A 27289-nucleotide genomic window follows, 5' to 3' on the forward strand; every position below is an offset into this window, starting at 1 on the left:
ACACAAGCGACATCACCCCCTCACTAATTAACACTGAGCACATGTCACCAGAAAGTTATCCTGCACAAGTTTCATTGAAATGAACAAGAATTGTGCAGGGGCACAATGCACTTTTGCAAAGCTATTGTTCATTTCAAAAGAGCTTGTGTATGAGAACCTCCCAATGGAATGTGTCCCATGGATCAGATCTGTCTGCCACTCTTACTGATATCCATAATCTGCTGCCCAAATTGCCCACCTTGCCTTGCCAGCTGGTAGAGCCGCTACTGCCAAGTGCTAAAGTAAATGCCACAAAGCTAGTTGAGCAACCAGAGCATCACGCTGTTGGGAAATTAGCAACCATGTTATCCAAAAGATTAATTCCATCTCCTGTGATCATGATGATCAGGATGACGACTCCAAGTAAGATCATGTATGTGCTCATGCGCACGTGCAAACACACACACAGTCATACATACCATGAAGAAAGGCATGCAATACAAAGGAGAAAATGTAGTGTAATGCCTTAGAAGTTGAAGACCAAAGATATTCGCAAAATAACAGTCAATCAAGGAGAGACAGCTCTGTGCTTCAGGGTGTGTATGCCTTGTTCTCTCTGTCTTTGGCATTGCAATAGGAAGCAAAGGGGCTTTGGTCAGAATAACTCTGCTGGATGAATGCTGCATCTAATTTGCAATCTCAAAGCTTTCATTGTGAAAAGGTTTCTAGTCCATATTTATCTATTAATTCAATTTATATACCGCTCTTCCTAAAGTGGCTCAGGGTGGTTTACGTTAAAATAAAAAGCACATAAAAACAATTAAAATTAAAAAAACATTTAAACCAGATTAAAATTAAAAACTAGATATCATTAAAAGCCAGGTTTAAAAGATGCATCTTTAAGGCTTTTCTGAAGGCCTCCAAGGAAGATAATCCTCTTATATCCACAGGGAGTGTGTTCCATAACCCAGGGGCAACAAGTGAGAAGGCCCGATCCCAGGTCACTACCAAATGAACCATGGGGGGTGGGGAGATATGAAGATATGGCCTTTCTGTTTTGGCCAGAACTAGAAGAGAATGCAGTGGTCAGGAGCTGAGATCGATTTCATTTCTAATTTCCCTGCCTTTAAATCCAAAGGGATTGGCAAGGATTCATCTTGGAGAGACCATATAACTCCTGTATTGAAAGAGCTACACTGGCTGCCGATATGTTTCCAGGCAAAATACAAGGTGTTGGTTATAACCTATAAAGCCCTAAGCACCCTAATATCCTAGATACCCTAAATATTAAATACTCTAAAGCCCTGGGTATTTAAGAGAACGTCTTCTTCGTCCTGAACCCCACCGCCCACTGAGATCATCTGGAGAAGTCTGTCTGCATTTGCCACCAGCTGGTCTGGTGGCCACTCAAGGATGGGCCTTCTTCATTGCTGCCTCGAGGCTTTGGAATGCACTCTCTAGTGAAATAAGAGCCTCCCCATCTCTGACAGCTTTTAAAAAGACTTTAAAGATGCATCTGTTCATCCAGGCTTTTAATTAATATTGTATTAATGGTTTTAATGTTGTTTTAAAATATTGTTTAAAATTTTTTAAATTGTTGTAATGTTTTAAACTTTTTTTTTAACTAATGTTTTACTTTCTGTTTTTATTTTGTTGTAAACCGCCCAAAGACGTAAGTTTTGGGCAGTATAAATATTAATTAATTAATTAATTAAAACCAACGGCCAACCTGTGCCACAAGCAGGAGAGAGTTTGGGCATTCCTGAAAAGGAGCAGGATTCCCAGCACACCTGGCTATGAACAGGTCTGGACTACTGCTTGTCTCTCCCACACTAAACTGCTGCTTGCACCATGGTGTGATAGATTAGAGGCAAACCCACAGCAAAATAGTGGGGTGCAGCATATATACTATAGCACACACTAAAGGAGCACCAAGGACATAGCAAGATTGGAGTGGGCCCTGGGGCAAAAAGTGAAGATGCGTGCCCCACCTTCTCCAGAGAGGTGCAAGAGGAGAGTAAAGAGTGAACAATACCCAATTGGGGGGGGGGCTCATTCAGGAGCCCAGAGATATTTGTTCCCTGACTCCTTATTCCATTGTGGCTCCTAAAGGGCCAAGAAGGTTGACCATCACGGATTCAGCACAATCATCAACCACACCTCATGGCCTCAGCTCTGGACTCTGAGTTCCCATCAGTCAATTTCTTCTTCTCCCCAATGATATCTAGTTCATCTTTCTCGAGCACAATAAGGGATTTCTCCCCACACATGTTTAAGCATCGGGGGAGAGAACTGCCACACTATTCAAGTGTTAAAGACGTGCAGTTTGCACAATTTTTTCCAACTGCAAAATCTGGATTTTGTGTTTTCAAAAATTTAGCACATTGGAGAGGTGGTTGATTATTAGTACCCTTAGCTATCGTACACTTTAAACACAGTTGTCAAAGCCAGTATAAGGATTGGACAGAATGACAATATTATCTCTGTAATGTGATGTTCCTGCTATGCCAAACTTTCCAGATCTGCTTTTGAAGACTGGACAAAACACTTTTAACAGTGCCTTTGTCTTAATGCTTGCAACTTTTTAAATGTCAAGCAGAATTTCAAATTAATGCAAGGACAGCTTTAACCAGCACAGATACACAATTTCTTAATAACAGCTGCTAGTAATCCAAGCACCCAGGTCCTATTTGATAGATCGATAAAATCAGGTATCACTAATGAAACATTCGTCTGCCATGTAATTGAACACACTTTGAAGTAACTGCAGAACATTAGAACAAGCATGCTAGACCAAGGCCAGGCAGTTTATTGACTGGATGGACATGACATTTGTTAGAGATCGCTTTCCTGAAAGGACTGTCCAGCAAGCAGCTGCTCTTCATTCTTACTGGGGCGGCAGGAAGACACAGGAGGCTGTGGCAAGGGTTGGGAGAAGCATAAGCACAATGCAGGAAAGCAAAAAAAAAAAAAAAGGAGGGGCACAGAGCCTTTCCTTATCCAAGGTGTTCAGCAGCCAGAAGTACTATGCTAAAGCAAACGAAAGACCCTTACAGTATAGTCTAGCTACAGATAACTCAGCCACAGAAGAACACACAATGTAAAACTCAGACCAAAAGCAATAGCACCAGTATGCCAGCTGCTGCTGCCCATTTCACAGCCTGGAGCAGTTCTGCCCACCTAAAGCCATTTCTGGCCCTGTGTTATGTAGTTTTATGACCACACATTAGAGGCAGATGTGCAGAGCTTCAAGCTGCATTTTGGATTTATTTTAAGAGCTGCATTGCAGTACCCAAGGAACCAGTCCTACTTAAAGCTGACAGTTAAGTATCTGCTGTTAACTTTGCTCCAAAGGGAGAAAAATTGTGAGAAAATTGTACAATCCAAAATCTGCAAGATATTAATTATGCAGCTTTCAGGTCTGTATCTTTATGCATTAACATGCAAGAACTAAAAGATCATTTGAATAACCTCTTCTGCATCTAAAGACAGACCACTAAAGTCACATCCGACAGCCTAACTGACCAAAATAGTAAGGAAGGACTCTGAATCATCACCTTCTCTTTGGTAAATTTGTTCCAACCTTTATCCCAATACCAAGCATGTTTTGTTTTTTAAAAAACTCTGCCTTTTGCAATACCTTGCTCAGCTAAAGCTCCCCATCACCATGTTTTATAGTACATATTTGAAAGGATTCTCACAGCCAACAGGAAATGATAGGAGGTTTAAAAAGAATTTGTGAAAGGCAAAGACCCAGTTGGAGCTTTCTGTTATAAGAATCTCAAGCCAAGTCCCCACTATCACAGCATTAATTAGATATGCTACCTAACCTAGGGTTCTTGCATTATTTTTAGAGTTGTTCACACCACTCACATATGGGAGGTAAATTGTCCCCCTTTACCAGCGAGACTGTTAGCAACAGAGCATGTGAACAGCCTTGATGTTAGAGAGCTTTCTGTGCATCTCATCTTAATCATGCGTATGGAAATGAAGACACACAATCACTAAGCTCACTGTAGTCTAGAAAGAGGCAAAGTTAACCACCTATCCATCACATCAGTCCCACACAATGGAAAAACTTAACAAATGAGACTGGCAGCACTGTCAAGCTACAGTGAAAAGGCTGTGCCTTATCACACCCTCTTTCCTCTCTCATGCGTCTTCCAATGTGATGTACTCTGCGTATGAGTCACTGAATCCACATTGCACAGCTCCACTGAAGACTATTTCCCAGTTCTCATTGAAACACAAAATGAAGCAGGAAAAAAACCCCAACCACGACCCAAAACCTAGCATTCTAAAACTCGTCCTACACACAGTTAACCACCTCAAGGATTTGAATAAATAAATCCTCTGTTCTAACAGAGCAGATAAAGTGCACGGTACATAACAAAAAGAATAAGAGTAACATGCAGTATGCCTTTGAAACAGACCTGTCAAATTGGATAGACTGGATGCAGGAGTCTCCTCGCAGAAGGAGCACAGTTGCTCATCATTCTCTTTGCCAAAACTCCTTGACTGAAGAAAGACTGTCCCCAAGATCATGTTGCTTCCTATTGAAAGCCAATGCAACTGCCCAGCACAAGTCGGAATGCTACTCCCTTGAGCATGGCATGTGATTACTATTACGCATAGGAGCCAACAGGAAAGGCAGGACTGCAGGCGTGGGAGGAGAAGCGAATGAAGCAGGCATTCCTGCATTTAGCAACTGCAAGTTTCTTTGGAAAGCTGGGGCTTTTCTGATAGCTATGATCAAGGGCATGGAGTGGAAGTTGAAACCTTTTTGGGACTGACATGATGTAACAAAACCCTGTTCATTCATGATAGGAAATTAAGATTGCTTGAGGGAAAGGAAATGATACAACTGAGTGCACACTTTCCAATATGTGTACAACCAAATACTTGAAGAATGGAGTAAGATTTATAGTAAGCAGTGTTCTCTCTAATTTTTTCATCTGTGTGCAGAACGAGTTTTGTTCTGGGCGGCAGTATCAAGGCAGTGTGTGCATACGTGCATTCAGAGTGGGGCCTTGCTGATTCAACCTGAGCGCGATCTAAAATTAACTGAGCGGACATCCAAAAAATTGTGTGTGCGCGTGCATGTGCGCACACCTTAGAGGGAACACTGATAGTAAGTAGTGTTCCAATTATGTTCCTAAATCCTATTGCAAGAATTTTGCTTCTTTAGCAAAGACAGTTAACCCACACAAGCAATCATGGGGGATTTTTGTCTTTTGTACCAGAATGCTGGCCCCAACTCTCCCAATCCCTTGACCCTCATACCAGAAATACAGAGTTCAATGATAGTGGGGTAGGGAGATGAGCACGTTTGCTTGGTAGTGCCCCCACCCACCCCAAAATTCGGGCAGTGCATGGAAGTCCCTTGCCAACAATCCGAATCAGGGCAGAGTTGGCAAGAGAAACAAACAGCTGTGGGAAAGGAGTTGGCACACCAAACTTTGCTCACTGCTTGTTTGCCCCCCTCCAGGCCCCAGAAGCTAACATATTCCCATACACTAGTGCTTCCTTAGGTTCAGAATCCACACTTCTACTGCCAAAAATTTTGGAAAGGATGAGCTTCGGAGATTCAGTTATCCCAAGGAAAGATTATTAGCCAAGTAAATTTATTTTTCCTTACTCAGATCTTTGGTTAGCATGATATTTTCAATCCAATGACAAGGAAGGCAGTACGATCTTGTTCATTTATCAATATTTACGGATGATCTCCCCAGCAGGCATAATATTGTGTCCCGTCTGTAACAGTGCCACAATGCCTGTAACAAAACTGACAGAGTAAGGCACAAGCTATCCACCAGCCAGTGTCCTGCTTATTTGCCTAGTTTTTAGTCTTTACCCCTCTGGTTGAAAAAAATTAGAGTGAGGGAAGTGCCTTCCCCTCACTGTTATTTCCCCTGCATCCTAAATAGCAAAAGAACAAAGAAGTTTAAGAAGATATCATCTTTTGTGCCCAGAAAAAGGAATGTTAATATTTAAAGGAACGTTTCTGTAGGAGCAAAGCAAAAGAACGAAGAACTTCTCTTTAACTCAGTCAGACTTGACAAACATCACCTATAATTCAAATTCAGACAGTGGATTCTGCTGGTAAAGAGCGCAAGTGTGAAAACTCAGAAGTGTGCACATGATGCTAAGGGAGCGGCTGCTGCTGAGCTGGTGGACTTTGGTTTCTCAGCCAACCTACTTGGCTCAGTCAAAGACAAGGGACTCTATTCACAAGTATGATACCAGCAGCTGCCAAGCATGTAAGGGAATAGAAAACCTTCACAGACTGTAAGAAGGGGGAGGGATGTGGAGGCTATTTATTACCCTCCCCCCCACCCGCCCATCCTTTCACAATCTACTCTGGTAATAGAGATGACATTCATGCACCAGTCCTTGAATCAGATTACGGGTGTGGCAGCAATTAAGTCAGAAAGATTCAAGAAAAAGCCCTCCTCCACAGTCAGTCCTTCAGGGGTCCTAGGAATCTGCTGGACAACAAGTTGCAAGCATGCAATAAGTATACCCATTTATTCAATGTAGACTTAGAGATGTGAGAATTTTCATTCACTTGAGCGATTCCAAGTATAAAGTGTGGCAGATTCCAAGTATAATGTGTAGCAGTATAAAGTGTGGAATTCCAACACACTTGCTCCAGTTTTAGAACCCCATCAGCAGCTAGACAATATGTCAATCTTTTTATTGGTTGTTTTTATTGTTTTGTAAACCGCCCAGAGAACTTGTGTTTTGGGCGGCATAAGTATGTATGTATGTATGTATGTATGTATGTATAAATTGACACCTAGAAGCCATGGAGGCTGTGTAGCCAAAGATTATGCTACAAGACTGTAAAAAAGCTTCTAGACTGAATAACCCCCCAGCACAGTACCTCCAGTGACTGTTGCTGGTGTCTATCTTATGTTTCTTTTAGATTGTGAGCCCTTTGGAGACAGGGATCCATCTTATTTATTTATTATTTCTCTGTGTAAACCACCCTGAGCCATTTTTGGAAGGGCGGTAAAGAAATCAAATTATTTATTATTATTATTATTATTATTAGGTTAAAAGCCAATCTGTTTTGTTATAACAACCCATTCGTATGGATGCTTGGTCAGGAAATACATGAATTTCAAAATGGAAAATGGTATTCAAAATCCATCTTTTCTTCTGGTGACTTAAAAATAATTTCTAACTTTAAAGCAATCTACCTTAATTTCCAAAAGTTGGTATTAAAGGCTCAGGGCAAGGGGTAGAGAGCTGGATTTGAAATAATGATTTACTATTTTACAAGCTAGGGCTCACCAACCATCCACAAGCCACATGGAAGTAGTAATTCATGATGATACTAAGTGAAGCAATAGGGCCTGCTTAACATTATTTTAAGAACCTTCCTCCCACACAGGGATGAACTTAGCTGTTATTACATCATTCCTTCCTGCTGTCACAGTGGTGGCGTGAGTTGAATTCCATAAAAGATTGGTTAGGACAGGATCAGCCATGTGTACTGGGAGGCCCCACTAACATTTGTCTCCACTACACCTGTCTGTTGGCTGCCACTTTTAAGATTCAGTTTTCTATATATTCCTGGTTGAGTAGAAAGGAAGAAACCACAACATTGTGAGTAATATTGTATTAATACACAGCAAAGGCATATATTATTTGATTTCTAAATAAAAGTCAAGTTAGTCTCCACTTAAAGTCGGACACTGAAATCATACCCTTCATAGCTTCACAGTGAAGAAGTCTCTGTGAGAAGTATGCTTGCCAACACATTCAGAAGCATCACGGCAGATCTATTTCTAGTAGAAAATAATTAAGTAGCAGTGTCTTACACATTTGCACTCCAGGTCGGTGCCACACACAGAGCAATTGCATGGAAAAGGAGAAGAGAGGAATCACATCCATTGGTCCCTTCCCCCACCTGTAAGACCAAAGGTGAAAATGGGATTCTATACTCACAGATCCTTCCATGTGATCAGGAACCCTAACTATACAGAGTTCTCAATAACATGCAGAGGTCTATGTGTGCACCACTATATACAGAAAGCCAATTCTCAGAGATCTCCCTCTCCACATATTCATTTTCCTCTCACTTGTGTGGCAAGAGTCATGAAAAGAGGGATTAAGCAGCAGCCTACTTTTTTTTTAAATTGCTTCATGGTGCCATCTGATATCAATGGCAGGAATATGGGCCCCTTATTTTCAAACCCGAGAGGAGCCAGGATTGCACCACCTATTCTCCATTTAAGAAGCACCCCACTCCTTGCAACTCTCTCCCATGAACTCTGTCTTCTCCTTGCCACCCAATTTAGCCAAGTTCCCCATGGAAGAGGGGTTTAATTACTGGCATCCTCGAATTCATTTTCTCTTTTTTATTATTGTGAAGTAGAGCTGCTTCCCCACAGGGAGGAGTAAGCAACTGACTCAGCAACTGACTGAGTAAGGCATAAACAATCAGTGCAATGAACAAGAATCAAATTATGAGACTGAGGCAGAAACCACAAGAAGGAGGTTTCAAATTGAAGGCAGAGTAGCCCTGAAACACCTCAATTACGCTTTACCAGTGCACACTGGATAGGCTGGCTTTGCAATTGTTTTAAGTGGAGGAAAGCCACCACCACAAATCAGGTCCAGAAAATATGAATGGACAAAATAAAAGACACTAGAATTAACATGGTGGCAATGCTGGCCTTTGGATTCTCCATAAAAAGGTAAATGATTTTAATTATAAACCACTCAGAGATGCAGGTTTTGGGTGGTTTTAAATTGATTTAAAGTTTTAACTTTGTTTTTAATCTGTATTTTATTGTAAACTGCCCAGAGATGTGAGTTTTGGATGGTATACAAATACACTAAATAAAATAATAAGCAGGTAAATCTGTTTAGAAGGCTGGATTTCTTCCTAGCTGCAGCTAGTATTTCCTAGATCAAGTCCAGAACTAGATTTTTTTTAAATTATTATTAACGTTTATATCCCACTCTTCCTCCAAGGAGCCCAGAGCGGTACACGACATACTTAGGTTTCTCCTCACAACAACCCTGTGAAGTAGGTTAGGCTGAGAGAGAAGTGACTGGCCCAGAACCACCCAGCTTGTATCATGGCTGAATGGGGATTTGAAATTGGGTCTCCCTGGTCCTAGTCCAGCACTCTAACCAATACTGAATGCTATGGACTCCAGTTACCGTATTTTATGGACTTTAAGACTCACTTTTTTCCTCGAAAAATATCCGCCAAAATTCAGGCACGTCTTATATGTTTTAACAGTTTAATATGTTAAAACTCTGAAAAACTGGATTAAAATTAAGGTGCGTCTTATAGTCCGTAGCATCTTATAGTCCCTAAAATACGGTATTTTTCCTCTCTAAATACTAATAAGTGGATGTGTCTTGTAGCAGAATCCTGCAGTTCTGCTGCTTGAACTTTTCTGTTGAGTATTTCTGAAAGCTAGGTAACACATGCCAAAGACTGATGGAAAAGACAGATACGTATATCACAGTTATATGCTTGTTATAATTCCTTCAGCAATTATAACCTCGAGATCTCCCAGGAGTACAGAATTCCAGAGTAATTCCATACAAACTAAACAAGATGGTTAGTTTTAAACATCTGGATAAAAAAATCAAATGCATATTTTCATTTTTTGTTAAAATACTTCTCTATACTTAAGCTGCTTCAGTGAGGCTGCACACACTTCAGCTTCAGAATTTCCTCAAAAATCCAAATCACTGCACAGAACTGGCCTTTAAGAGGTCATTCTGGATTCTAAAACTGCCAGAGTTGAGTTACGGTGCAGACCAATTTGTTCAAAGTGAAAAATTAACCAAGCACAGTATTGTTTTGTATAATAAAGAGGGGCTTGTTTCTAAATATGCCAAAAGCCTTTTCTGCTGAACTCTGATAAAAGGCCATTTCCACAGCAGTCTTTAAAAGCACGCAAAAGCCAGGGGTTTTGGTGGATGTTTTCCTGCCTGACAACTGAAAAGACACTCTTTGATCCACTCTATTTGCCCTCCCATACCAATATCTGCACCTGTATAAAGATTGAGTACCTCCCTGGAATCTTAACTACACCAGTTCTCATAACTTTTCTAGGCACATGTTAGCAGAACTTCTATCGCTGCCTGCTACATCTGTTCATCACTTAAGGTCTGCGGTGTCCCCTAGTGGAAAACTGGAGTAATACTCTCCATTTACTCTCAAAATTAACCATATATAAATTCTTCTTCTTTTCTTGTTTTAGCAATAGCACTTACATTTATATACCGCTCTATAGCTGGAAGCTCTCTAAGCGGTTTACAATGATTTAGCATTGCCCCCCAACATTCTGGGTACTCATTTTACCGACCTCGGAAGGATGGAAGGCTGAGTCAACCTTATTATTATTTTATCAACCGTTTTATTATTTCTTGTTTATACCGTCAGACAGGTGTTATTGACTGGTTTGTTTTATCCAGACATCGAGTCCTTCCCAAGTACCTGGGATGGCTGAATTTTATCATCAATGCTGTTATTATAGATATTGTCGCAGAATATAGGCTGTTCCCAGTAAAGTTGCTTTTTGTAATTGGCTGATGGTGATTTCTGTGGCCCCTATGGTGTTGAGGTGCTCTTCAAGTTGTTTTGGAATTGCACCTAGGGCGTCAGTTACCACTGGGATTATTTTGGTCTTTTTCTGCCACAGCCTTTCAATTTCAATTTGTAGATCTTTGGTGATTTTTTCTATTTCTTTTTCTTCTATTCTGCTATCCCCTGCTATTGCTATGTCAATTATTTTGACTTATTTTTCTTTCTTCTCGACTAGTTATATCTGGTGTATTGTGTAGCAGATGTTTGTCTGTTTGTAGTCAGAAGTCCCATAATATTTTTGCATCTTCATTTTCTACAACTTTTTCAATTTTATGGTCCCACCAATTTTTGGCTACAGGTAGCTTGTATTTTTTGCAGATGTCCCAGTGTATCATCCCTGCTACCTTGTCATGCCTTTGTTTGTAGCCAGTCTGTGCGATCTTCTTACAACAGCTGATTAGGTGGTCCACTGTTTCATCTGCTTCTTTACAAAGGCAGCACTTGCTGTTTGTTGTGGATTTTTCTACTTTTGCTCTTATTGCATTTGTTCTTAGTGCCTGTTCTTGTGCAGCCAGTATTAAACCCTCTGTTTCTTTCTTCAAGTTGCCATTCTTAAGCCATTGCCAGGTCTTGGTGATGTCTGATTTTCCACTTATATTGTGCAAAGATTGACCATGCAGTGGTTTATTTCTCCATTTTTCTGCTCGGTTCTTGACTTGTTCTTTCTTGTAGGCCTGCTTTGTTTCATTGGTGTTGAATAGTTTCTCATTATTGACCATTTTAAGGGCATCTTCTTCACTGTCCTTTATATATTCTTCAAGGCCTCTTTTCTCCTCCTCTACTGTTTGATGATGATGATGATGATGCTTATTATTATTATTATTAACATTTATATCCCGCTCTTCCTCCAAGGAGCCCAGGGCGGTGTACTACATACTTGAGTTTCTCCTCACAACAACCCTGTGAAGTAGGTTAGGCTGGGAGAGAAGTGACTGGCCCAGAGTCACCCAGCTAGTATCATGGCTGAATGGGATTTGAACTCGGGTCTCCCCGGTCCTAGTCCAGCACTCTAACCACTATAACACGCTGGCTCTTTTGATTTTATTATTTATTTATTTATTTATTTGATTTATATACCGCCCTTCCAAAATGGCTCAGGGCGGTTCACAATTAAAACAACTTATAAAACAGTAAAAAGCTAAAACAAATTAAAACAATAAAACAGCTAACAATTTAAAACATTTTAAAACAAAAATAAAACATTATCCCCAGACCCCAGCTCAAGAAAACGTAGACTCAGTATAGAGGAAAAGGGCCACAACTTTGTTAACTATTACACACAGCATGGCAGACTGGAACACCAGGTGATTAATCACCCTTAAAGAACAGTGCGGGCCAATAGAAGCAGGTCAGAACTCTGAAATCCTACCCAGCACCCTACTGGGGGGGAGACACCCTGGCTCGGGAATGGGCAGGTACATCCCACCCAATTCCTTCAAAGCCAACCCCCCCCCTTCTATAAGAGAGGGTCTGGATACTTCTAGGCATTCGTCCACCCCGGACCGCACAGCCCAAAGGTTAGAGAAGTCCTGAAGCAGGGTTCATGGCAATCATTCTCCCCGTGCCGCACAGGCTACAAAGGAGCGATTAACCAATCACCCCTTTTACATATCCAAGGGTGCTCACCGATGTTCTAACCCTCAAATTGCCACCCCGCCCGCACTGTTCCTGCCATTGTGGTTGACCTAACTCTAAATACGCACCCAGGACACAGAACGGAGTAGGCGAAAAAAACCCCAACAGTGGCCAATGCGTTGGGAGCAAAAAATTCCTACTCGGCCCCCTCAGGCGGCCAGTCGCTAGACCCGCTCTGCACCGGGGAGGGAGGGAGGGGAAAGCCACTTCTCCTGTGATTGCCTGACCCCAACTGAGGAGAGAATGGAAAATGGAGGATGGGGCCGGGATCGGTCAATCCTGGCCGAAGCCCCGCCCCTTGACCAAAGAGGTCAAACGGAACCCTTCCTGGGCTTCGCGCAGGACAGGCTGTGACAAACTCCCTCCCATCTGCACAAGGCGGGGGGGGGGTTATTAAGTCATTAAAAACACTAAATCAAGTTAAAAATTAAAAAATTAAAAGATTAAAATATATATATATATATATATATATATATATATATATATATATATATATACACACACACACACATATACATACATATACATACATACACACAAACACACATACACATATATATACATATACATATACACACACACGTATATATATATATACATACATACACATACACACATATACATTTTAAAAGCCCTGAAAGGCCAGGCCAAACAAATATGTTTTAAGGGCCCTCCTGAAGGCCAACAGAGAACTCGAATTACGGATTTCCGCAGGGAGCGCATTCCACAGCTCCGGAGCAGCCACAGAGAAGGCCCGCCTCCGAGTCGCCACCAGACGAGCCGGTGGCAACTGGAGACGAACCTCCCCAGATGACCTTAATGTGCGGTGGGAATCGTGCAGAAGAAGGCGCTCTCCAAGGTAACTTGGACCTAAGCCGTTCAGAGCTTTAAAGGTAATCACCAGCACTTTGTATTTTGCCCGGAAACATATCGGCAGCCAGTGTAATTGTTTCAAAATAGGCGTAATATGGTCTCTCCGGGTTACCCCAGAGACCAATCTGGCTGCCGCATTCTGAACTAACTGAAGTTTCCGAACAACGTACAAAGGCAGCCCCACGTAGAGCGCATTGCAATAGTCAAGCCGGGAGGTTACCAGCTGGTGCACCACTGTTTTGAGGTCATCCTCCTCAAGGAATGGACGCAGCTGTCGAATCAGCCGAAGCTGATAGAAAGCACTCCTGGCCACGGCCTCCACCTGAGAGACCAGGGTGAGGCCTGGGTCCAGGAGTACTCCCAAGCTGCGCACCTGCTCCCTTCGGGGGAGTGTAACCCCATCCAGCACAGGGAGATCTAACTCACTCCTCAGATTCTGAGCCCCCACAATGAGCACCTCCGTCTTGCTTGGATTCAGCTTCAATTTGTTCTCCCTCATCCAGCCCATTACTGCCTGTAGGCAGGCATTTAAAGACTGAGTGCCATTTCCTGAAGATGAAAAGGAGAAGTAGATTTGGGTGTCATCAGCATACTGATAACACCCAGCACCAAATCCCCTGATGACTTCACCCAGCGGTTTCATGTAGATATTAAAAAGCATTGGTGACAGAATGGAGCCCTGAGGGACTCCATATAACAGCTCCTGCTTTGAGGAGCGACTGTCACCAAGCTCCACCATCTGGGATCTGCCCGAGAGATAGGAACGGAACCACCGCAAAGCGGTGCCCCCTATTCCCAACCCCTCCAGGCGACCCAGAAGGATACCATGGTCGATGGTATCGAACGCCGCCGAAAGATCCAGGAGGACCAACAGAGTCACACTCCCTCTGTCGATTCCCCGGTAAAGGTCATCCATCAGGCCGACCAAGGCTGACTCAACCCCATAGCCCGTTCTAAAGCCAGTTTGAAATGGGTCCAGATAATCAGATTCCTCCAAAACCGCCTGGAGCTGGTTAGCCACCACCCTCTCGATTACCTTGCCCAGCCAGGGGAGATTGGAGATTGGCCTATAACTATCCATCACTGAGGGATCCAGGGTAGGCTTCTTAAGAAGAGGTCTAACTATTGCCTCCTTCAAACAAGAAGGCACCCTCCCCTCCCCCAGAGATGCATTTATGATATTAACCAGGCCATCTCCAACAATCTCTCCGCTAGATCGAATTTTGATTTCTATACCGCCATTCCAAAAATGGCGCAAGGCCATTAAAACTAAAATCAATTAACTATTAAAATCAAAAACTGTAAAAACAACATAAAACCATTATTAGTTAAAACAGTTTTTAAAACCCTGGAAAACCAGGCCAAACCTTAATGGTTTAAACACAATTTTAAAACTCTGGAAGGCCAGGCCAAACAGAAAGATCTTAATGGCTCTACTGAAGGCCAATAATGAACTCAGATTATGGATTTCTGCTGGGAGTGCATTCCACAGCCCAGGGGCAGCTACAGCCCAGGAACAGCTACAGAGAAGGCCCGCCTCTAAGTTGCCACTAGACGTGTTGGTAGTAACTGAAAATGGACCTCCTCTCAAAGATAACTTGGACCTAAGCCATTCAGGGCTTTAAAAAGGTAATAACCAGGGCTTTGTATTTTGCCCGGAAACACATCGGCAGCCAGTGCAACTGTTTCAAAAGAGGCATAATATGGTCTCTCCAGGTTGCCCCAATCTGGCTGCCACATTTTGAACTAACTGAAGTTTCTGAACTACGTACAAAGGCAGCCCCACATAGAGCGCACTGCAATAGTCAAGCCTGGAGATTACCAGCAAATGCACCACTGTTTTGAGGTCATCCTCTTCAATGAATGGACGCAGCTGTCAAATCAGCCGAAGCTGATAGAAAGCACTCCTGGCCATAGCCTCCACCTGAGATACTAGGGTGAGGCCTGGGTCCAGGAGTACTTCCAAGCTGCGTACCTGCTCCTTCCAGGGGAGTGCAACCAGTGTTCCCTCTAACAGAGATTCCCAGATGTTGTTGACTACAATTCCCATAATCCCCAAGCAAAAGCCATTGCAGCTGGGGATTCTGGGAGTTGTAGTCAACAACATCTGGGAATCCGTTAGAGCGAACACTGAGTGTAACCCTATCCAGCTTAGGAAGATCTAACTCATCCCTCAAATTCTGAGCCCCTGCAATGAGCACCTCTGTCTTGCTTGGATTCAATTCCAACTTGTTATCCTTCACCCAGCCCATTACTGCCTGTAGGCAGGCATTTAGGGAATGAATGCCATTTTCTGATGATAAAGATGAAAAGGAGAAGTAGATTTGGGTGTCATCAGCATACTGAGAACACCTTGCACCAAATCTCCTGATGAACTCACCCAGTGATTTCATGTAGATATTAAAAAGCATTGGTGACAGAATGAAGCCTTGAGGGACTCCATATAATAGCTCCCATTTCGAGGAGCAACTGTCAGCAATGCATTTATGATATTAACCCCTGCTAACTTGGCAAAGAGGCACCTTTTAACGTGATGGTTCTCTTTATTAAGCAGGGGGAGAGTAACTGGCCCTATCCATCCCCAACACAGACCCTCCAGTGACAGTTGCTGGTGTGTATCTCATGTTTCTTGTTAGATTGTGAGCCCTTTGGGGACAGGGATCCATCTTATTTATTATTTCTCTGTGTAAACTGCCCTGAGCCATTTTTTGGAATGGCAATATAGAAATCAAACTAACAACAACCACCACCACCACCAGGCCACCTCCAACAATCTCCCTGCTAGATAGAAGCAGCCAAGTCGGGCAAGAATCCAGAGAACAAGTGGTAGGCCATACCGTCCCAAGCAGCTTGTCCACATCCTCATGAGTCTCAGATTGAAATGGATCAAATCTAATAATGCAAGAGGGATTACTGGATACCTCCTTCACAGACCCTGCAAAAGTAGTGGAGTCCAAGTAGGCCCAAATACAGGAGATTTTATATGCAAAGAATCCATTAAAAACATCACAGCAGAATGTTTCCAGGGATTGGTTTAAAGCAGAAGGAGCAGAAATCAAACTCCTCACAACCCAGGATAGCTCTGATGAACGCGAACCTGTTGATACAATGCATGCAGACCAAATTTTTTTTTGCTGCATAATGCTGCTACCGCATAAGCCTTCAAATGGGTCCTATACGGCATCTTGTCAGATTTGAGCCGAGTTCTCCTCCACTTGTGTTCCAGTCGCCTACCCAGCTGCTTCAACCCCCGCAACTCCTCAGAATATCAAGGGCCCATTTTAGAAGCACGTTGGAAGGGGAGCAATCATGTCTACTGCCCTGGTGAGTTCCCTATTCCAGGTTCCCTCCAGGGCATCGACAGAATCACTGGTCACACCAACTTTGAAACCCTCGAAGGCTTTTTGGAATCCTACTGCATCCAGCAGCCTTTTTGGACGGACCATCCTAATAGGTCCACCACTCCTGCAGGCGTGAATTGTGGCTGTGAAACCAACCTTAACTAGGTAGTAGCCTGTCCACAACAATGGGGAAGCCACCGGATCCCACACTCACGAAACACCCCCCTGATCCGAACAAAAGACTAAAATGAGTGTATGGACAGCAACATGAGTTGGTTCAGAAACTAAATGGGATAGGCCCATAGTTGTCATGGCTGCTATGAACTCCTGAGCCGCACCAGACAAGCCATCCCCAAAGTGGATATTGACGTCCACCAGCACCAAAAGTCTAGGAGATTCCAACTCCGCAACCAGCTCCATCAGCTCAGTTAGGGAGTCAGTTGGGCAGCGGGATGGATGCTACATCAACAGAATCCCCAATCACCACTAATTAGTGTATCACTAATGAGATCACAAATTTGATACGAATTAGTGTATCACTAATGAGATCATATATATGGGATTCTGCAGATTTTATTAACAAATTATCCCATAATTGTCCATGACAACAATAGGACATTCTGGTTCCTTAAGATCTAATATAGTTATATATGAGGATCCCACAATATGAGAATATATGAGTATCCCAAAATGGCACTTGTGACCATTTAAAGTATGCTTAATATTATAACAGATAAAATATATCAATTGTATTATGTCCTTGGCAGAGATTGTTATTTTTCTTTTAATGGGAAGTAATATTTGCAAACCAAAGGAATATCTATGGGGTCCACCACGGCACCAGAAGTGGTGAATTTATATATGGATGATTTTGAGAGTAAATACTTTTTCTCACAGAATCCATATCAAGATATTTTGGTTCTTTGGTGGTGTTATATAGATGACATATGTGTCTTATGGCAAGGCAATGTGGAACAATTAAGATATTTCAATAGATGGCTTAGAGCAGGCCTGCTCAACTTAGGCCCCCCAGCTGTTTTTGGACTACAACTCCCATAATCCCCAGCCACTGTAGCCAATAGCCAGGGATTATGGGAGTTGTAGGCCAACATCTGCAGGAGGGCCGAAGTTGAGCAGGCCTGGCTTAGAGATACCAATTTGACATTTGAGATGCAACATTATTCAAAATGTATGAATTATTTGGATGTTCTTGTATATAAGGAGGAAGAAAGCTTGAATACCACCATTTGTAAACAACCCACAAACAGAAATATATATTTACAATAGTTCTCATCTTAAGCACATAAGGAACAACTTACCCTATGGCCAGTTTTTATGTTTGAGAAGGAATTGCTCTGAGAGTTCCCTCTTTTTGCCAGGGGCAGACAAGTGACAGCAATTCAGCTATCCATGAAGCTATCCAGTGGAGACAGTAAACGCTACCAAGTTTTTGTCATCAATAGGAAAGAGCTACATAAGGTTAAGAATCAGAAGTCTACACCCAAATCTGTGGTTTGTAATCTGACTTTTGACTCTGTAAGTATAGCTTTAAGAAAACACATTTATGAACTCTGGCACCTTTTACAGGATACTAGCTGAAGCCGCACAGAGCATCTGTGCAGTAGTTTACTTACTTTGGGGGCTCTTGCTGACCCCGCACAGAGCATCTGTGCAGTAGTGCTCTGAGCCTGTGGCATCCCCCCTCTCCCCCCAACACTCTTGCTTGCTCCCTCCCACCACTCTCTCCTCTCCTCCCCACCACCACTCTCTATTTCTATCTCTTCCCTACCACTCTCTCTCTCCCGACTCTGGCTGTTCTCCTTTCTTTCTCCTCCCCCACACTCTGCCGTTCCTCCTTTCTTCCTCCCACCCACTCTTTCCTCCTTTCTTCCTCCCACCCACCCACTCTTTTCTCCTCCTTCCCTCCTTGCTGTGGCTGGGACTGCCAGTGCCTCCGCCTCCACCTCCTAACAGCCCACCCAGAGGTTTCCCTTGGCCGCTTTCCCTCTCTCCTCTGCCCAAGCAACAGCCTCTCTCACAGGCTCCCGCAGGCCTCGACCTCCAGAACAAACTACCACCTCCCTCTCTCTCTCCATCGTTTCACCACCCCCTCTGTCTGGTTTCTCCTTTCCAATCTGCCTTTCCTTTTTTCTACCTCCATCCTCCGCCCTCTGACTCTGCTGATTTCTGCCTTCCTCCCTTGCTGCCACTCCCTCCCCAGGCAATGGTTCCAGGCATCCAGACGCTCCAGAAGTAGTTCTCTTTAGGGTCAGCCGTAAGAGAATTATAGACAGATAGATAGACCGACAGGTGCTTGCAATGAAAAGCCACTTATTACATACAAAAGGACAAGGAATCTAAAGGAATATCTGGTATGCAGTGATACATATCTGAAAGCCACATGGACATTTTCCATGTGGGAATTGTATATAATGCAAACAGACATGTACAACAAAATTATTTTATGATCCTATTGACTCTCTCTCTCTCTCTCTCTCTCTCTCTCTCTCTCTCTCTCTCTCTCTCTCTCTCTCTCTATATATATATATATATATATATAAATAAAAAGGCACTTTACCACATATGGTATATGCCATAGAGTGCCCCTAAAAAAACTATTATACATAGGAAAAACTTCTAGAAATCTCAAGAAACGTATTGGAGAACACAAATGAAATATTCAAAACAAGCGAAGAGGGGAACCATTGGTAGTAAACTCCTAGAATATAAGCATGAACCTACAGATTTTATCTTCTAGCCAATCAGAGTGAGAAGTTGTTGACAAAAGAGATGCAACGGATTTTGAAGGTACAGACCATTAAACCTAGAAGATTTGTTTGTTTGTTTTTATTGTTAAATTCATATACCGCCTTTCATTAAAAACAATCCCAAGGCGGTTTGCCTTAACAAATGGAGGTTAAATGGAGGTTTTAAGACTATACCCCCCTTTTAAGACAATGAGGTCCAATATCCTTCCTGATGAATTAGTTATTCAATTAGAGTATTCTAGAACAGCACCTCAACAACAGCTGCTTGCTTTAAAGCAGGTTTCTCTTTTTGAGGACAAGACATAAATACTTCTAGTGGTATGGAGTGTTATCCCCAGAGATACAAGTATGGAGTGTTATCCCCAGAGATACAAGTAAGCATAAGAGACTTTGATTAATGTTATTTACTTAAGGTATGTTTTATGTCTTTGTTTTGTTTTTAATCTTTCCCTTTGGTCTTTTAGAAAGAGGGCTGTTTTGCTAGTTAACATACTTATTCAGAAACCCAGCTTAGTGACTCACATCAGATGGTTGGTTGTATTGACACTTTATATGGTTAACTTTTGACAATTTCCTGGCTTTATATGGTTTTTATATGCAAGAAATATTTTTATGAGAGAGATTATTATGGTATAGCATTATGAATTTTACAGATATAAGCACTGATTATTTAATATTTGGATAGATAATATATTGTGCTATGATTGGTTATATTTTAATTCACATAGTAGGATACATCTATATTTCAAAAGTTTTAACATGTATTTCAAAAGTTTTAACATTTTTATCTCCATATAAATACAAAATTTTGTAATATTTTATACATTGTTTTTATAGTTGCCTTTGTAGAAGAGTATCTCACGCTTGAAACGCATCAGGCAATATAAATTAAGTTATTTTAAGAAAACTCATCAGTACCTTTGGGAATTCCCACGCCCCCTGCTTTCTTTGGCACCTGCTCAATTCCCCTCTCTACACAATTATTACAGGTAAAATGCCTCTGCCCTCTTTTGTATCTTGACAGACTTCTTCATCCCCTTTTTTCATATATATCTATATCTATATCTATATCTATATCTATTCCCCACGAATAATGTGAAGCCACTGGCACAATCTGTCTTAAACCAGGCTGTGAATCACTTGTGGTCTCAGCTCACCAGCTGGAGATCAATGCTCTAGAGCAGCGGTGAACAACTCAAATACCCCAATGAGCCAGAACCCACCGTGATTTGGTGTACAGGGGCCAAGGTTAATTTCAGTATACAAGAAACCTCATTATCTGCAGATTAATTACCTGCGGATTCACGTATCTATGGTTGGGGGAAAAGGCACCCGACCTCGGCATACACGGGGGTGCGTGTGTCAATCTCATATCTGCAGGTTGGGGGTGGCCGAAAATGACTGCAGAGGTCATTTCTGGCCTCTATTTTGTTTCTTGGATTCTCAAAAAGGCTCATTTTAAGGGGGGGGGGGGGAGACCAGCGATTTTCAGCCAATTTGAGTGCATCTGAGGGCACAGTGTGAGGGGGAAGCAGCAAAGCATGGTAAGAGGCCCTGCCCCCCACCCAAAATTTGGCCGATTTTCAGCAACATTTAGCAATTTTCAAGCTGACCAAGAACCTAGCCCCTGTGATCCCATAGCCCCCAATGCCTCAATATTCGTGGTTTCGGCACCTGCAGTAGGGAACAGAACCCTCATGAGTATCGCAGTCTGTCTGTATTAATTCTAACATTAAAATTATTTAAAATATTAATGAAAGTGAGGAGGCAGAAGGATGAATTGAAGGGGGGGGATGGGGAAAGGAGGATGGTGTCAGTAGGTTCTGACAAAGGGAGGGGAGACATCTGGTCACAAGCAGCCAAATGCAATGAACCTGTTGCCTGTCAGCAGGACAGGCCAAGAGCTTTTCATGGCTCCTGCTGTTGCTACAGGATATTCCTGCCTATGGGCCAGCAAAAAAAGTCATAGGCAGGTCAGACCCAGCCCCCAAACATTATGTTGTACCGGTCTGCTCTAAAGGATATGGGTTGCGATTAGCAGAATTAATGCCTGAAGACCTTTGAGTTCCATAAAACATGTCTCTAAATGAAGGAGTTTAACAGTCAAGGGTTTTACAATGGCATTAATATATATTACATGCTTATATTGGCTTTCTTCCATGGAACTCAAGTCACCACTCTGATCAGACCCAGGCCTGGATAGTTTCGGCATAGTTGTTGCATCCTGGTTCTCTAACCCATGCCCCGAGACATTTGAATCCTGCTCTTCCCCCAAGGAACTCTGAGAAGATCACATGAGGGCTATCTACATTCTTGTCACTACAGCTCTATGAAGGAGATTAAGCTGAGAGGCAGTGACTGGTCCAGTGCTTCAGGGCTCAACAGGGATTTGACCCCCCAGGGCCAAATGCAATACTTTGTCTGCATGTGTATATTTCATCTGTAATATTAAAAATAAATACTGTATTAAGCAACAAAATGTAAAATATATATTAATATATATTTTAATTTACTATTACAGATGGTGAACTCCATATACATCAATACTACCCACAAAACAAGTCACCTTTGTAAGGCACATGTGATAATAGTCTCATGATGTTTCCAGAAAAGATTCTACTAAGTTTCAGGCAGTATTATACCTTGTTACAATAAAGGTAAATGTGAGAAGTTGAGGTAAGAAAAAACACCCACAAAAGCCCAACACACATACAACCAATCAGAAATACCAAGGCAATTAAAAAAGAAACCCAATTTACAATTTCTCCCAATAAAATTTTAAAGTGCTGATCCAAGGTTTTCACAAAGATGATTTCTGAACAATATTTTATAATATCTTCAACAGATTACACCTTCTATGCGTATAATATTATTTTAAGTTCCTGACTGCCTCATCCTCTCTGCAAAAGAGAAACATGAACAGGACTCTACCTATTCAAAACACCTGAGACTTCCTGTCTACCTGGAGCAAGGAGTGGAAGACTACCCATTGTAAGCTGTGACCTCCTACTTCGAGGGAGAAACATGAACAGCAAAGCTCCTATCCTGCGCTGTCTTTAATAAGGTGGGATCAACACAGTCGCCCTTCATCCTCTCCAGTAAAGAAGGGTGGAGGAGGCTTTGCTTAAGGAGAAACATACACATTTAGGGTCACCACTCCACACCGAGTTCAACCAAGATTTTGACTATGGGATATTCATGGACATACAGAACCAATATACTGTAATGGAGAACTTTTATACATGTCTGTACAGGCTTCTGTGCTTTGCCTTCATTAAAACATCATGAAGTAGGATAAAGGAGAAAGACTGATGGAGAAAGGGGAAAGAGGACCATAAATTGCCCCCACAATATTATAATGCTTCTGCTCAGGTAGTTTCTGCAATTGTTAAGATTAGTTACTAGAACCATTCTAATCTTAGACCAGGGCTGCTCAGTCTTGGCCCTCCCGCAGATGCTGCCCTACAGCTCCCATAATCCCTGGCTATTGGCCACTGTGGCTGGGGATTATGGTAGTCCAAAAATAGCTAGCGGGCCAAGTTTAGCAGGCCAGCCTTAGACTTGCATATCAACAAGTTTGACAATAAATGTTGCTTAACAACGGATGATCCTTATCAACAAGCCTAAAAACACAAAAAACTAGACCATTTGAAATCCATCCTCATTTATTAAAAAGCTAAACAAAAAAGATAACATACATCACTTGATACAACTGACGATGACTGTTTTGACAACTTTGTTCTTTTAAAATTGTGAAAATACTATAATAACTAGTATTTTTTTAAAAACACGACGTTTCCTAAAAGGCGATTAGGGCTGATGGTTCCAGACAGTAAAGAATGTAATATGCATGCCAGCATTACAGCTCAAGAGTGAGTAGCTCCAAAGGACTATGGAAAAACAGAACCATTGTTCTACCCTACTTTGCAAATCAGCATCATAGTCTGTGCAATGTATTTAGACTTTCCCCCAGGTAAACTGAATCCAAACCAGTTTGAGATTTATAAGAAATGGGTTATCAAACCCTTGTAGCAGCCCTCAACAAATTTTCATCAACTCAAGGAGCCAGCCCAAAAATTTAGGAGCCAGACTGCTCCCTGCTCTATGAGGGAACAACAACTCACTGCTCACCCCCAGCAATGCCCTCCATTCCTCACAGGGAGGTAAACTCACCACCTTGCTTGCTCACTCTTAGCTGTATTCCAAGAATCCTTGGGCTTCCTTGGAAGCTAGCCAGAGTTTTCAGAGAGGATGGCAGAAAGGTTTCCTTGCAAGACAGTTTATCCTCCATTAAAGCTGGGAGTATTAAGTGCACTCTAGTTTCAGTTAATGTGGAGTAGCAATGAGGCCCAATAGGTTTGGCCAATGTCCTGCACATATGCCCAGAACTTCCTGCAATGTGCTGAAGGTCCATGGCAGACATGCATGAATCAGTGTGGAAACGGATCCCTTTAGGTTTTGACAAGCAATGTTCTAGCAATTTGGGCCTCCAGATCAAGCCTGTCACACTGTTGCCCTCCAGTTCTTGGCCTACAACTCCTATTATACCTGGCTACTGAGCCTGGGATGATAGGCGTTGCAGTCCAACAACAGCTGAGGTTTGACACCCCTGCTCTAGATGTTTGATGTTCAGACTTCATTTTCAACTGTGTAGTAGTTTAGGAATATATAACCATCCCAAGACAATTTTTGTCAACACAAACTATAGTGCCTATATAGTGCCATCTCCAGCTAGTGAACTAAAAACTTCAACACAAGGACAGCTTTCACAAAGTCTATGTTCTTAGAAACAAGGAAGTGACAAGGCACTTATGCTGTAAACAAAGCTGTGTGAAAAGGTACTTCCTTTTGTCAGTCCTAAATTTCCCGACCTTCAGTTTCATGGGATGACCCCTGAAATAAAGGCTTATGTTCATGATTTTTGCTTTGTCACTGGAACAAACCCAGTTTAGATTCTCACATTTTAGTTTGACCCTACAGATATGCACTTGTTTGCAGCATGAGTGTCTTTTCATTTCCTTGTTGCTAAGAACATAGACTTTGTGAAGCTTTCCTTGTGTTGCAGCTTTTAGTCCCAAGAGTCCTTAAAAGACTCAAATATAAGATTGCTGACCTCCTTGCTAAAATATATAACTTATCCCTACAATCAGGCTCTGTACCGGAGGACTGGAAAGTTGCCAATGTAACACCAATTTTCAAAAAGGGATATGGGAAATAACAGGCTGGTTGGCTTAACATATGTTGTAGGCAAATTGAAGTAAAGCATTTTCAAGGATAAAATTGTTAAGCAAATAGAAGAACAGGCCCTGCTGGAGGAGAACCAGCATGGCTTCTGCAAAGGTAAATCTTCACTAGCTTCACTAACCTTTTGGAGTTCTTTGAGAGTGTCAACAGGTGTGTGGATAAGGTGATACATTATACCTGGATTTTCAAAAAGCTTTCAACAAAGTTCCTCATCAAAGACTCCTGAAAAAACTTAGCAGTCATGGGATAATGGGACAGGGTCATGTGTAAATAACTGGTTGAAGGACAGGAAACAGAGAGTATGAATAAATTAACAGTTCTCTAAATGGAGGGAAGTAAGAAGTGAGGTCCCCCAGGGATCTGTACTGGGAGTGGTGCTCTTTAACCTGTTCATAAATGATCTAGAAGTTGGGGTAAGCAGCAAGGTGGGCCAATTTGCAGATGATACCAAACTCTTTCGGGAAGTGAAATCCAAAACAGATTGCAAGGAGCTCAAAAAGGATCTCTCCAAACTGGGTTGGGGGTGGGTAACAAGATAGCAAAAATGGTTCAGTGTTAACAAGTATAAAGTGATGCGTATTGGGGCAAAAAACCAACTTCACATATATGCTGATCGAGTCTGAGCTGTCAGTGACTGACCAGAAAAGGGAACTTGGGGTCGTGGTGGACAGCTTGTTGAAAGTGTCGACTCAATGTGTGGCAGCTGTGAAAAAGGCCAATCTCATGCTAGAAATCATTAGAAAGAGGACTGAAAATAAAATTGCTAATATTATAATGCCCTTATACAAAACTATGGTGCAGTCACATTTGGAGTACTGCGTGCAGTTCTGGTCACCTTATCTTAAGGAGGAAATTGTAGAACTGGAAAAGGTGCCAAAGAGGGCAACCAAGATGATTACAGGCCTAGAGCACCTTCTCTACAAGGCAAGGCTACAACACCTGGGGATTTTTAGTTTAGAAAAAAAGAAAACTGAGTGGAGACATGATAGCAGTCTATAAAATCATGCATGGTGTGGAGAAAGTTGATAGAGAGAGAAAGTTATGATGGATTAGATGGGCCTTGGGCCTCATCCAGCAGGGCTTTTCTTACGTAACTACCCTATCTATTGTTCATGATCTGGGGGTCCTTCTGGACTCGCGGCTCCTGTTTGAACAGCAGGTGGAGGCCATGGACATGGGTGCTTCTGCCCAGCTTTGGCTGGTTCACCAGTTACGGCCTTTTCTCGACTGGCAGGCCCTGGCAACAGTCACTTTGTTACCTCTCGTTTGGATTACTGTAATATGCTATACCTAGGAAAACAATTCAGAAGCTTCAACTAGTCCCGAATGCAGCGGCCCGCCTCCTTATGGGTGGCCGTAGATTTGATAGTGTCACACCTCTTTTATGGTTGCTGTTCACTTCTGGGTCCAATTCAAAGTGCTGGTTCTCACCTACAAAACCCTTAAGGGCTTAGCACCTGTATATAGCCAGGATTGCCTCTCTCAGTAGGTTGTATCCTGGCCTGTGAGGTCTTCTCAGCTGGTCCTCCTTAGTGTCCCAGGTCCTGGTGTAGTGCATGGTGTCTGGGCCCATAGGAGGGCCTTCTCTGTGGCCACCCCTCTTCTTTGGAACACTCTTCCCCGCCACACACAATTCGTTCAGCCCCCTCCCTCCCTGGCTGCTTTTAAGGTCCTTCTTAAAACCCACATGTTTCGCCTATTATTTTTAAATTAATTGTTATTAGTATTATTGTTGTTCACCACCTTGAGTCTTTGGAGGCAGCATACAAGAAAAATTTAATAAATAAATATTGTTAGTGCTGTTCACAGGTTTATCAAGCAAGGTAATATATGAGAGAACTGATGTTTCTGAAAGTTCCACTATTGCCTGAAATTGTCTTTAGAGTTCAACGAAGCAATGAAGAAACAATCCAACTATTCTGATAAACACGACTAAACACGATAAAGACGACTAAAGAGACCTTCGAAGAGCAGAGTTTCCGAAGCCATTTCTCAAAAGCAATACTATGGGACTCACCTATTACATTTTTATCCTCCCTTTCATCCAAAGAAGGGGACATTAGCTTCAAGGCGGCAGACATAGTTCTCCTCCTCCTCTTTTATCCCAACTTTCTGTGAGGCAAGTTAGACCGAGAGTGACTGACCCAAGGTCACCCAGTGAGCTTCATGGCTGAGTGGGGATTTGAGCCTAAGTATTCCTAGCCCTTGTTCAACACACTAACCAGTTTCACCTCTAACAGGGATTCCCAGATGTTGTTGACTACAAATCCCATAATCCCCAAGAAAAAGCCATTGCAGCTGGGGATTCTGGGAGTTGTAGTCAACAACATCTGGGAATCCCTGTTAGAGAAAACACTGATGCTAACCACTCACCTATAACCTTGGCATCTCTCAGTCCTACGTGACAGTTTGGCCTGGAATACACAAAAGCAGAATCCAGTGGCACAGGAAAATAGTTGCCCGAGTTACTGTAAGTACAGAAATAGGTACTGGATATTTGTCTGCATAACTGAAAACAGAAAGAAGGGATGAGGGGGCAAGGCTGCATTTTTATGCAAATAGGGGACTAGAGGTTAAATAGGGCAAAGAGGGGCTAACAGTAGAACACATAAATAAAAACAGGAGATGTACATTAGATTTGATGTTTGGTCATGCAGTGACTTGGCTTCCAGCTGTCATCAAAAACAACTCTATTAGAGTGGAGTTCAGCCTTTCCCATATTTTCACAAGTGGAAGACACGGGTTTCAAAAGCTAGTTTCGCCTTACACTGACTTTACCAATTAACTGTTAGAAATGCCATCTCACCATTATAGCTGTTGGCTGA

General features: G+C 42.3%; 1 protein-coding gene across 2 annotated transcripts in view; it reads right to left on the reverse strand.

The window, feature by feature from the left end:
• The window catches only part of ABL2 (ABL proto-oncogene 2, non-receptor tyrosine kinase), a 90678-nt gene that overhangs the window by 37845 nt on the left and 25544 nt on the right, over nt 1-27289 (reverse strand). Inside the window, exon 1 of one of the 2 annotated variants that reach the window (XM_053244104.1) lies at nt 4413-4578. The exons of the other annotated variant lie outside the window; for it this stretch is intronic. Coding sequence (XP_053100079.1) covers nt 4413-4524 — 112 coding nt within the window. The 5' untranslated portion in view covers nt 4525-4578. Of the gene's footprint in view, nt 1-4412; nt 4579-27289 lie in introns of those variants that run through there. 2 annotated transcript variants of the gene reach the window in all.

Source organism: Hemicordylus capensis, chromosome 4 (genome assembly GCF_027244095.1).
Source record: "Hemicordylus capensis ecotype Gifberg chromosome 4, rHemCap1.1.pri, whole genome shotgun sequence".
NCBI lineage: Eukaryota > Metazoa > Chordata > Lepidosauria > Squamata > Cordylidae > Hemicordylus > Hemicordylus capensis.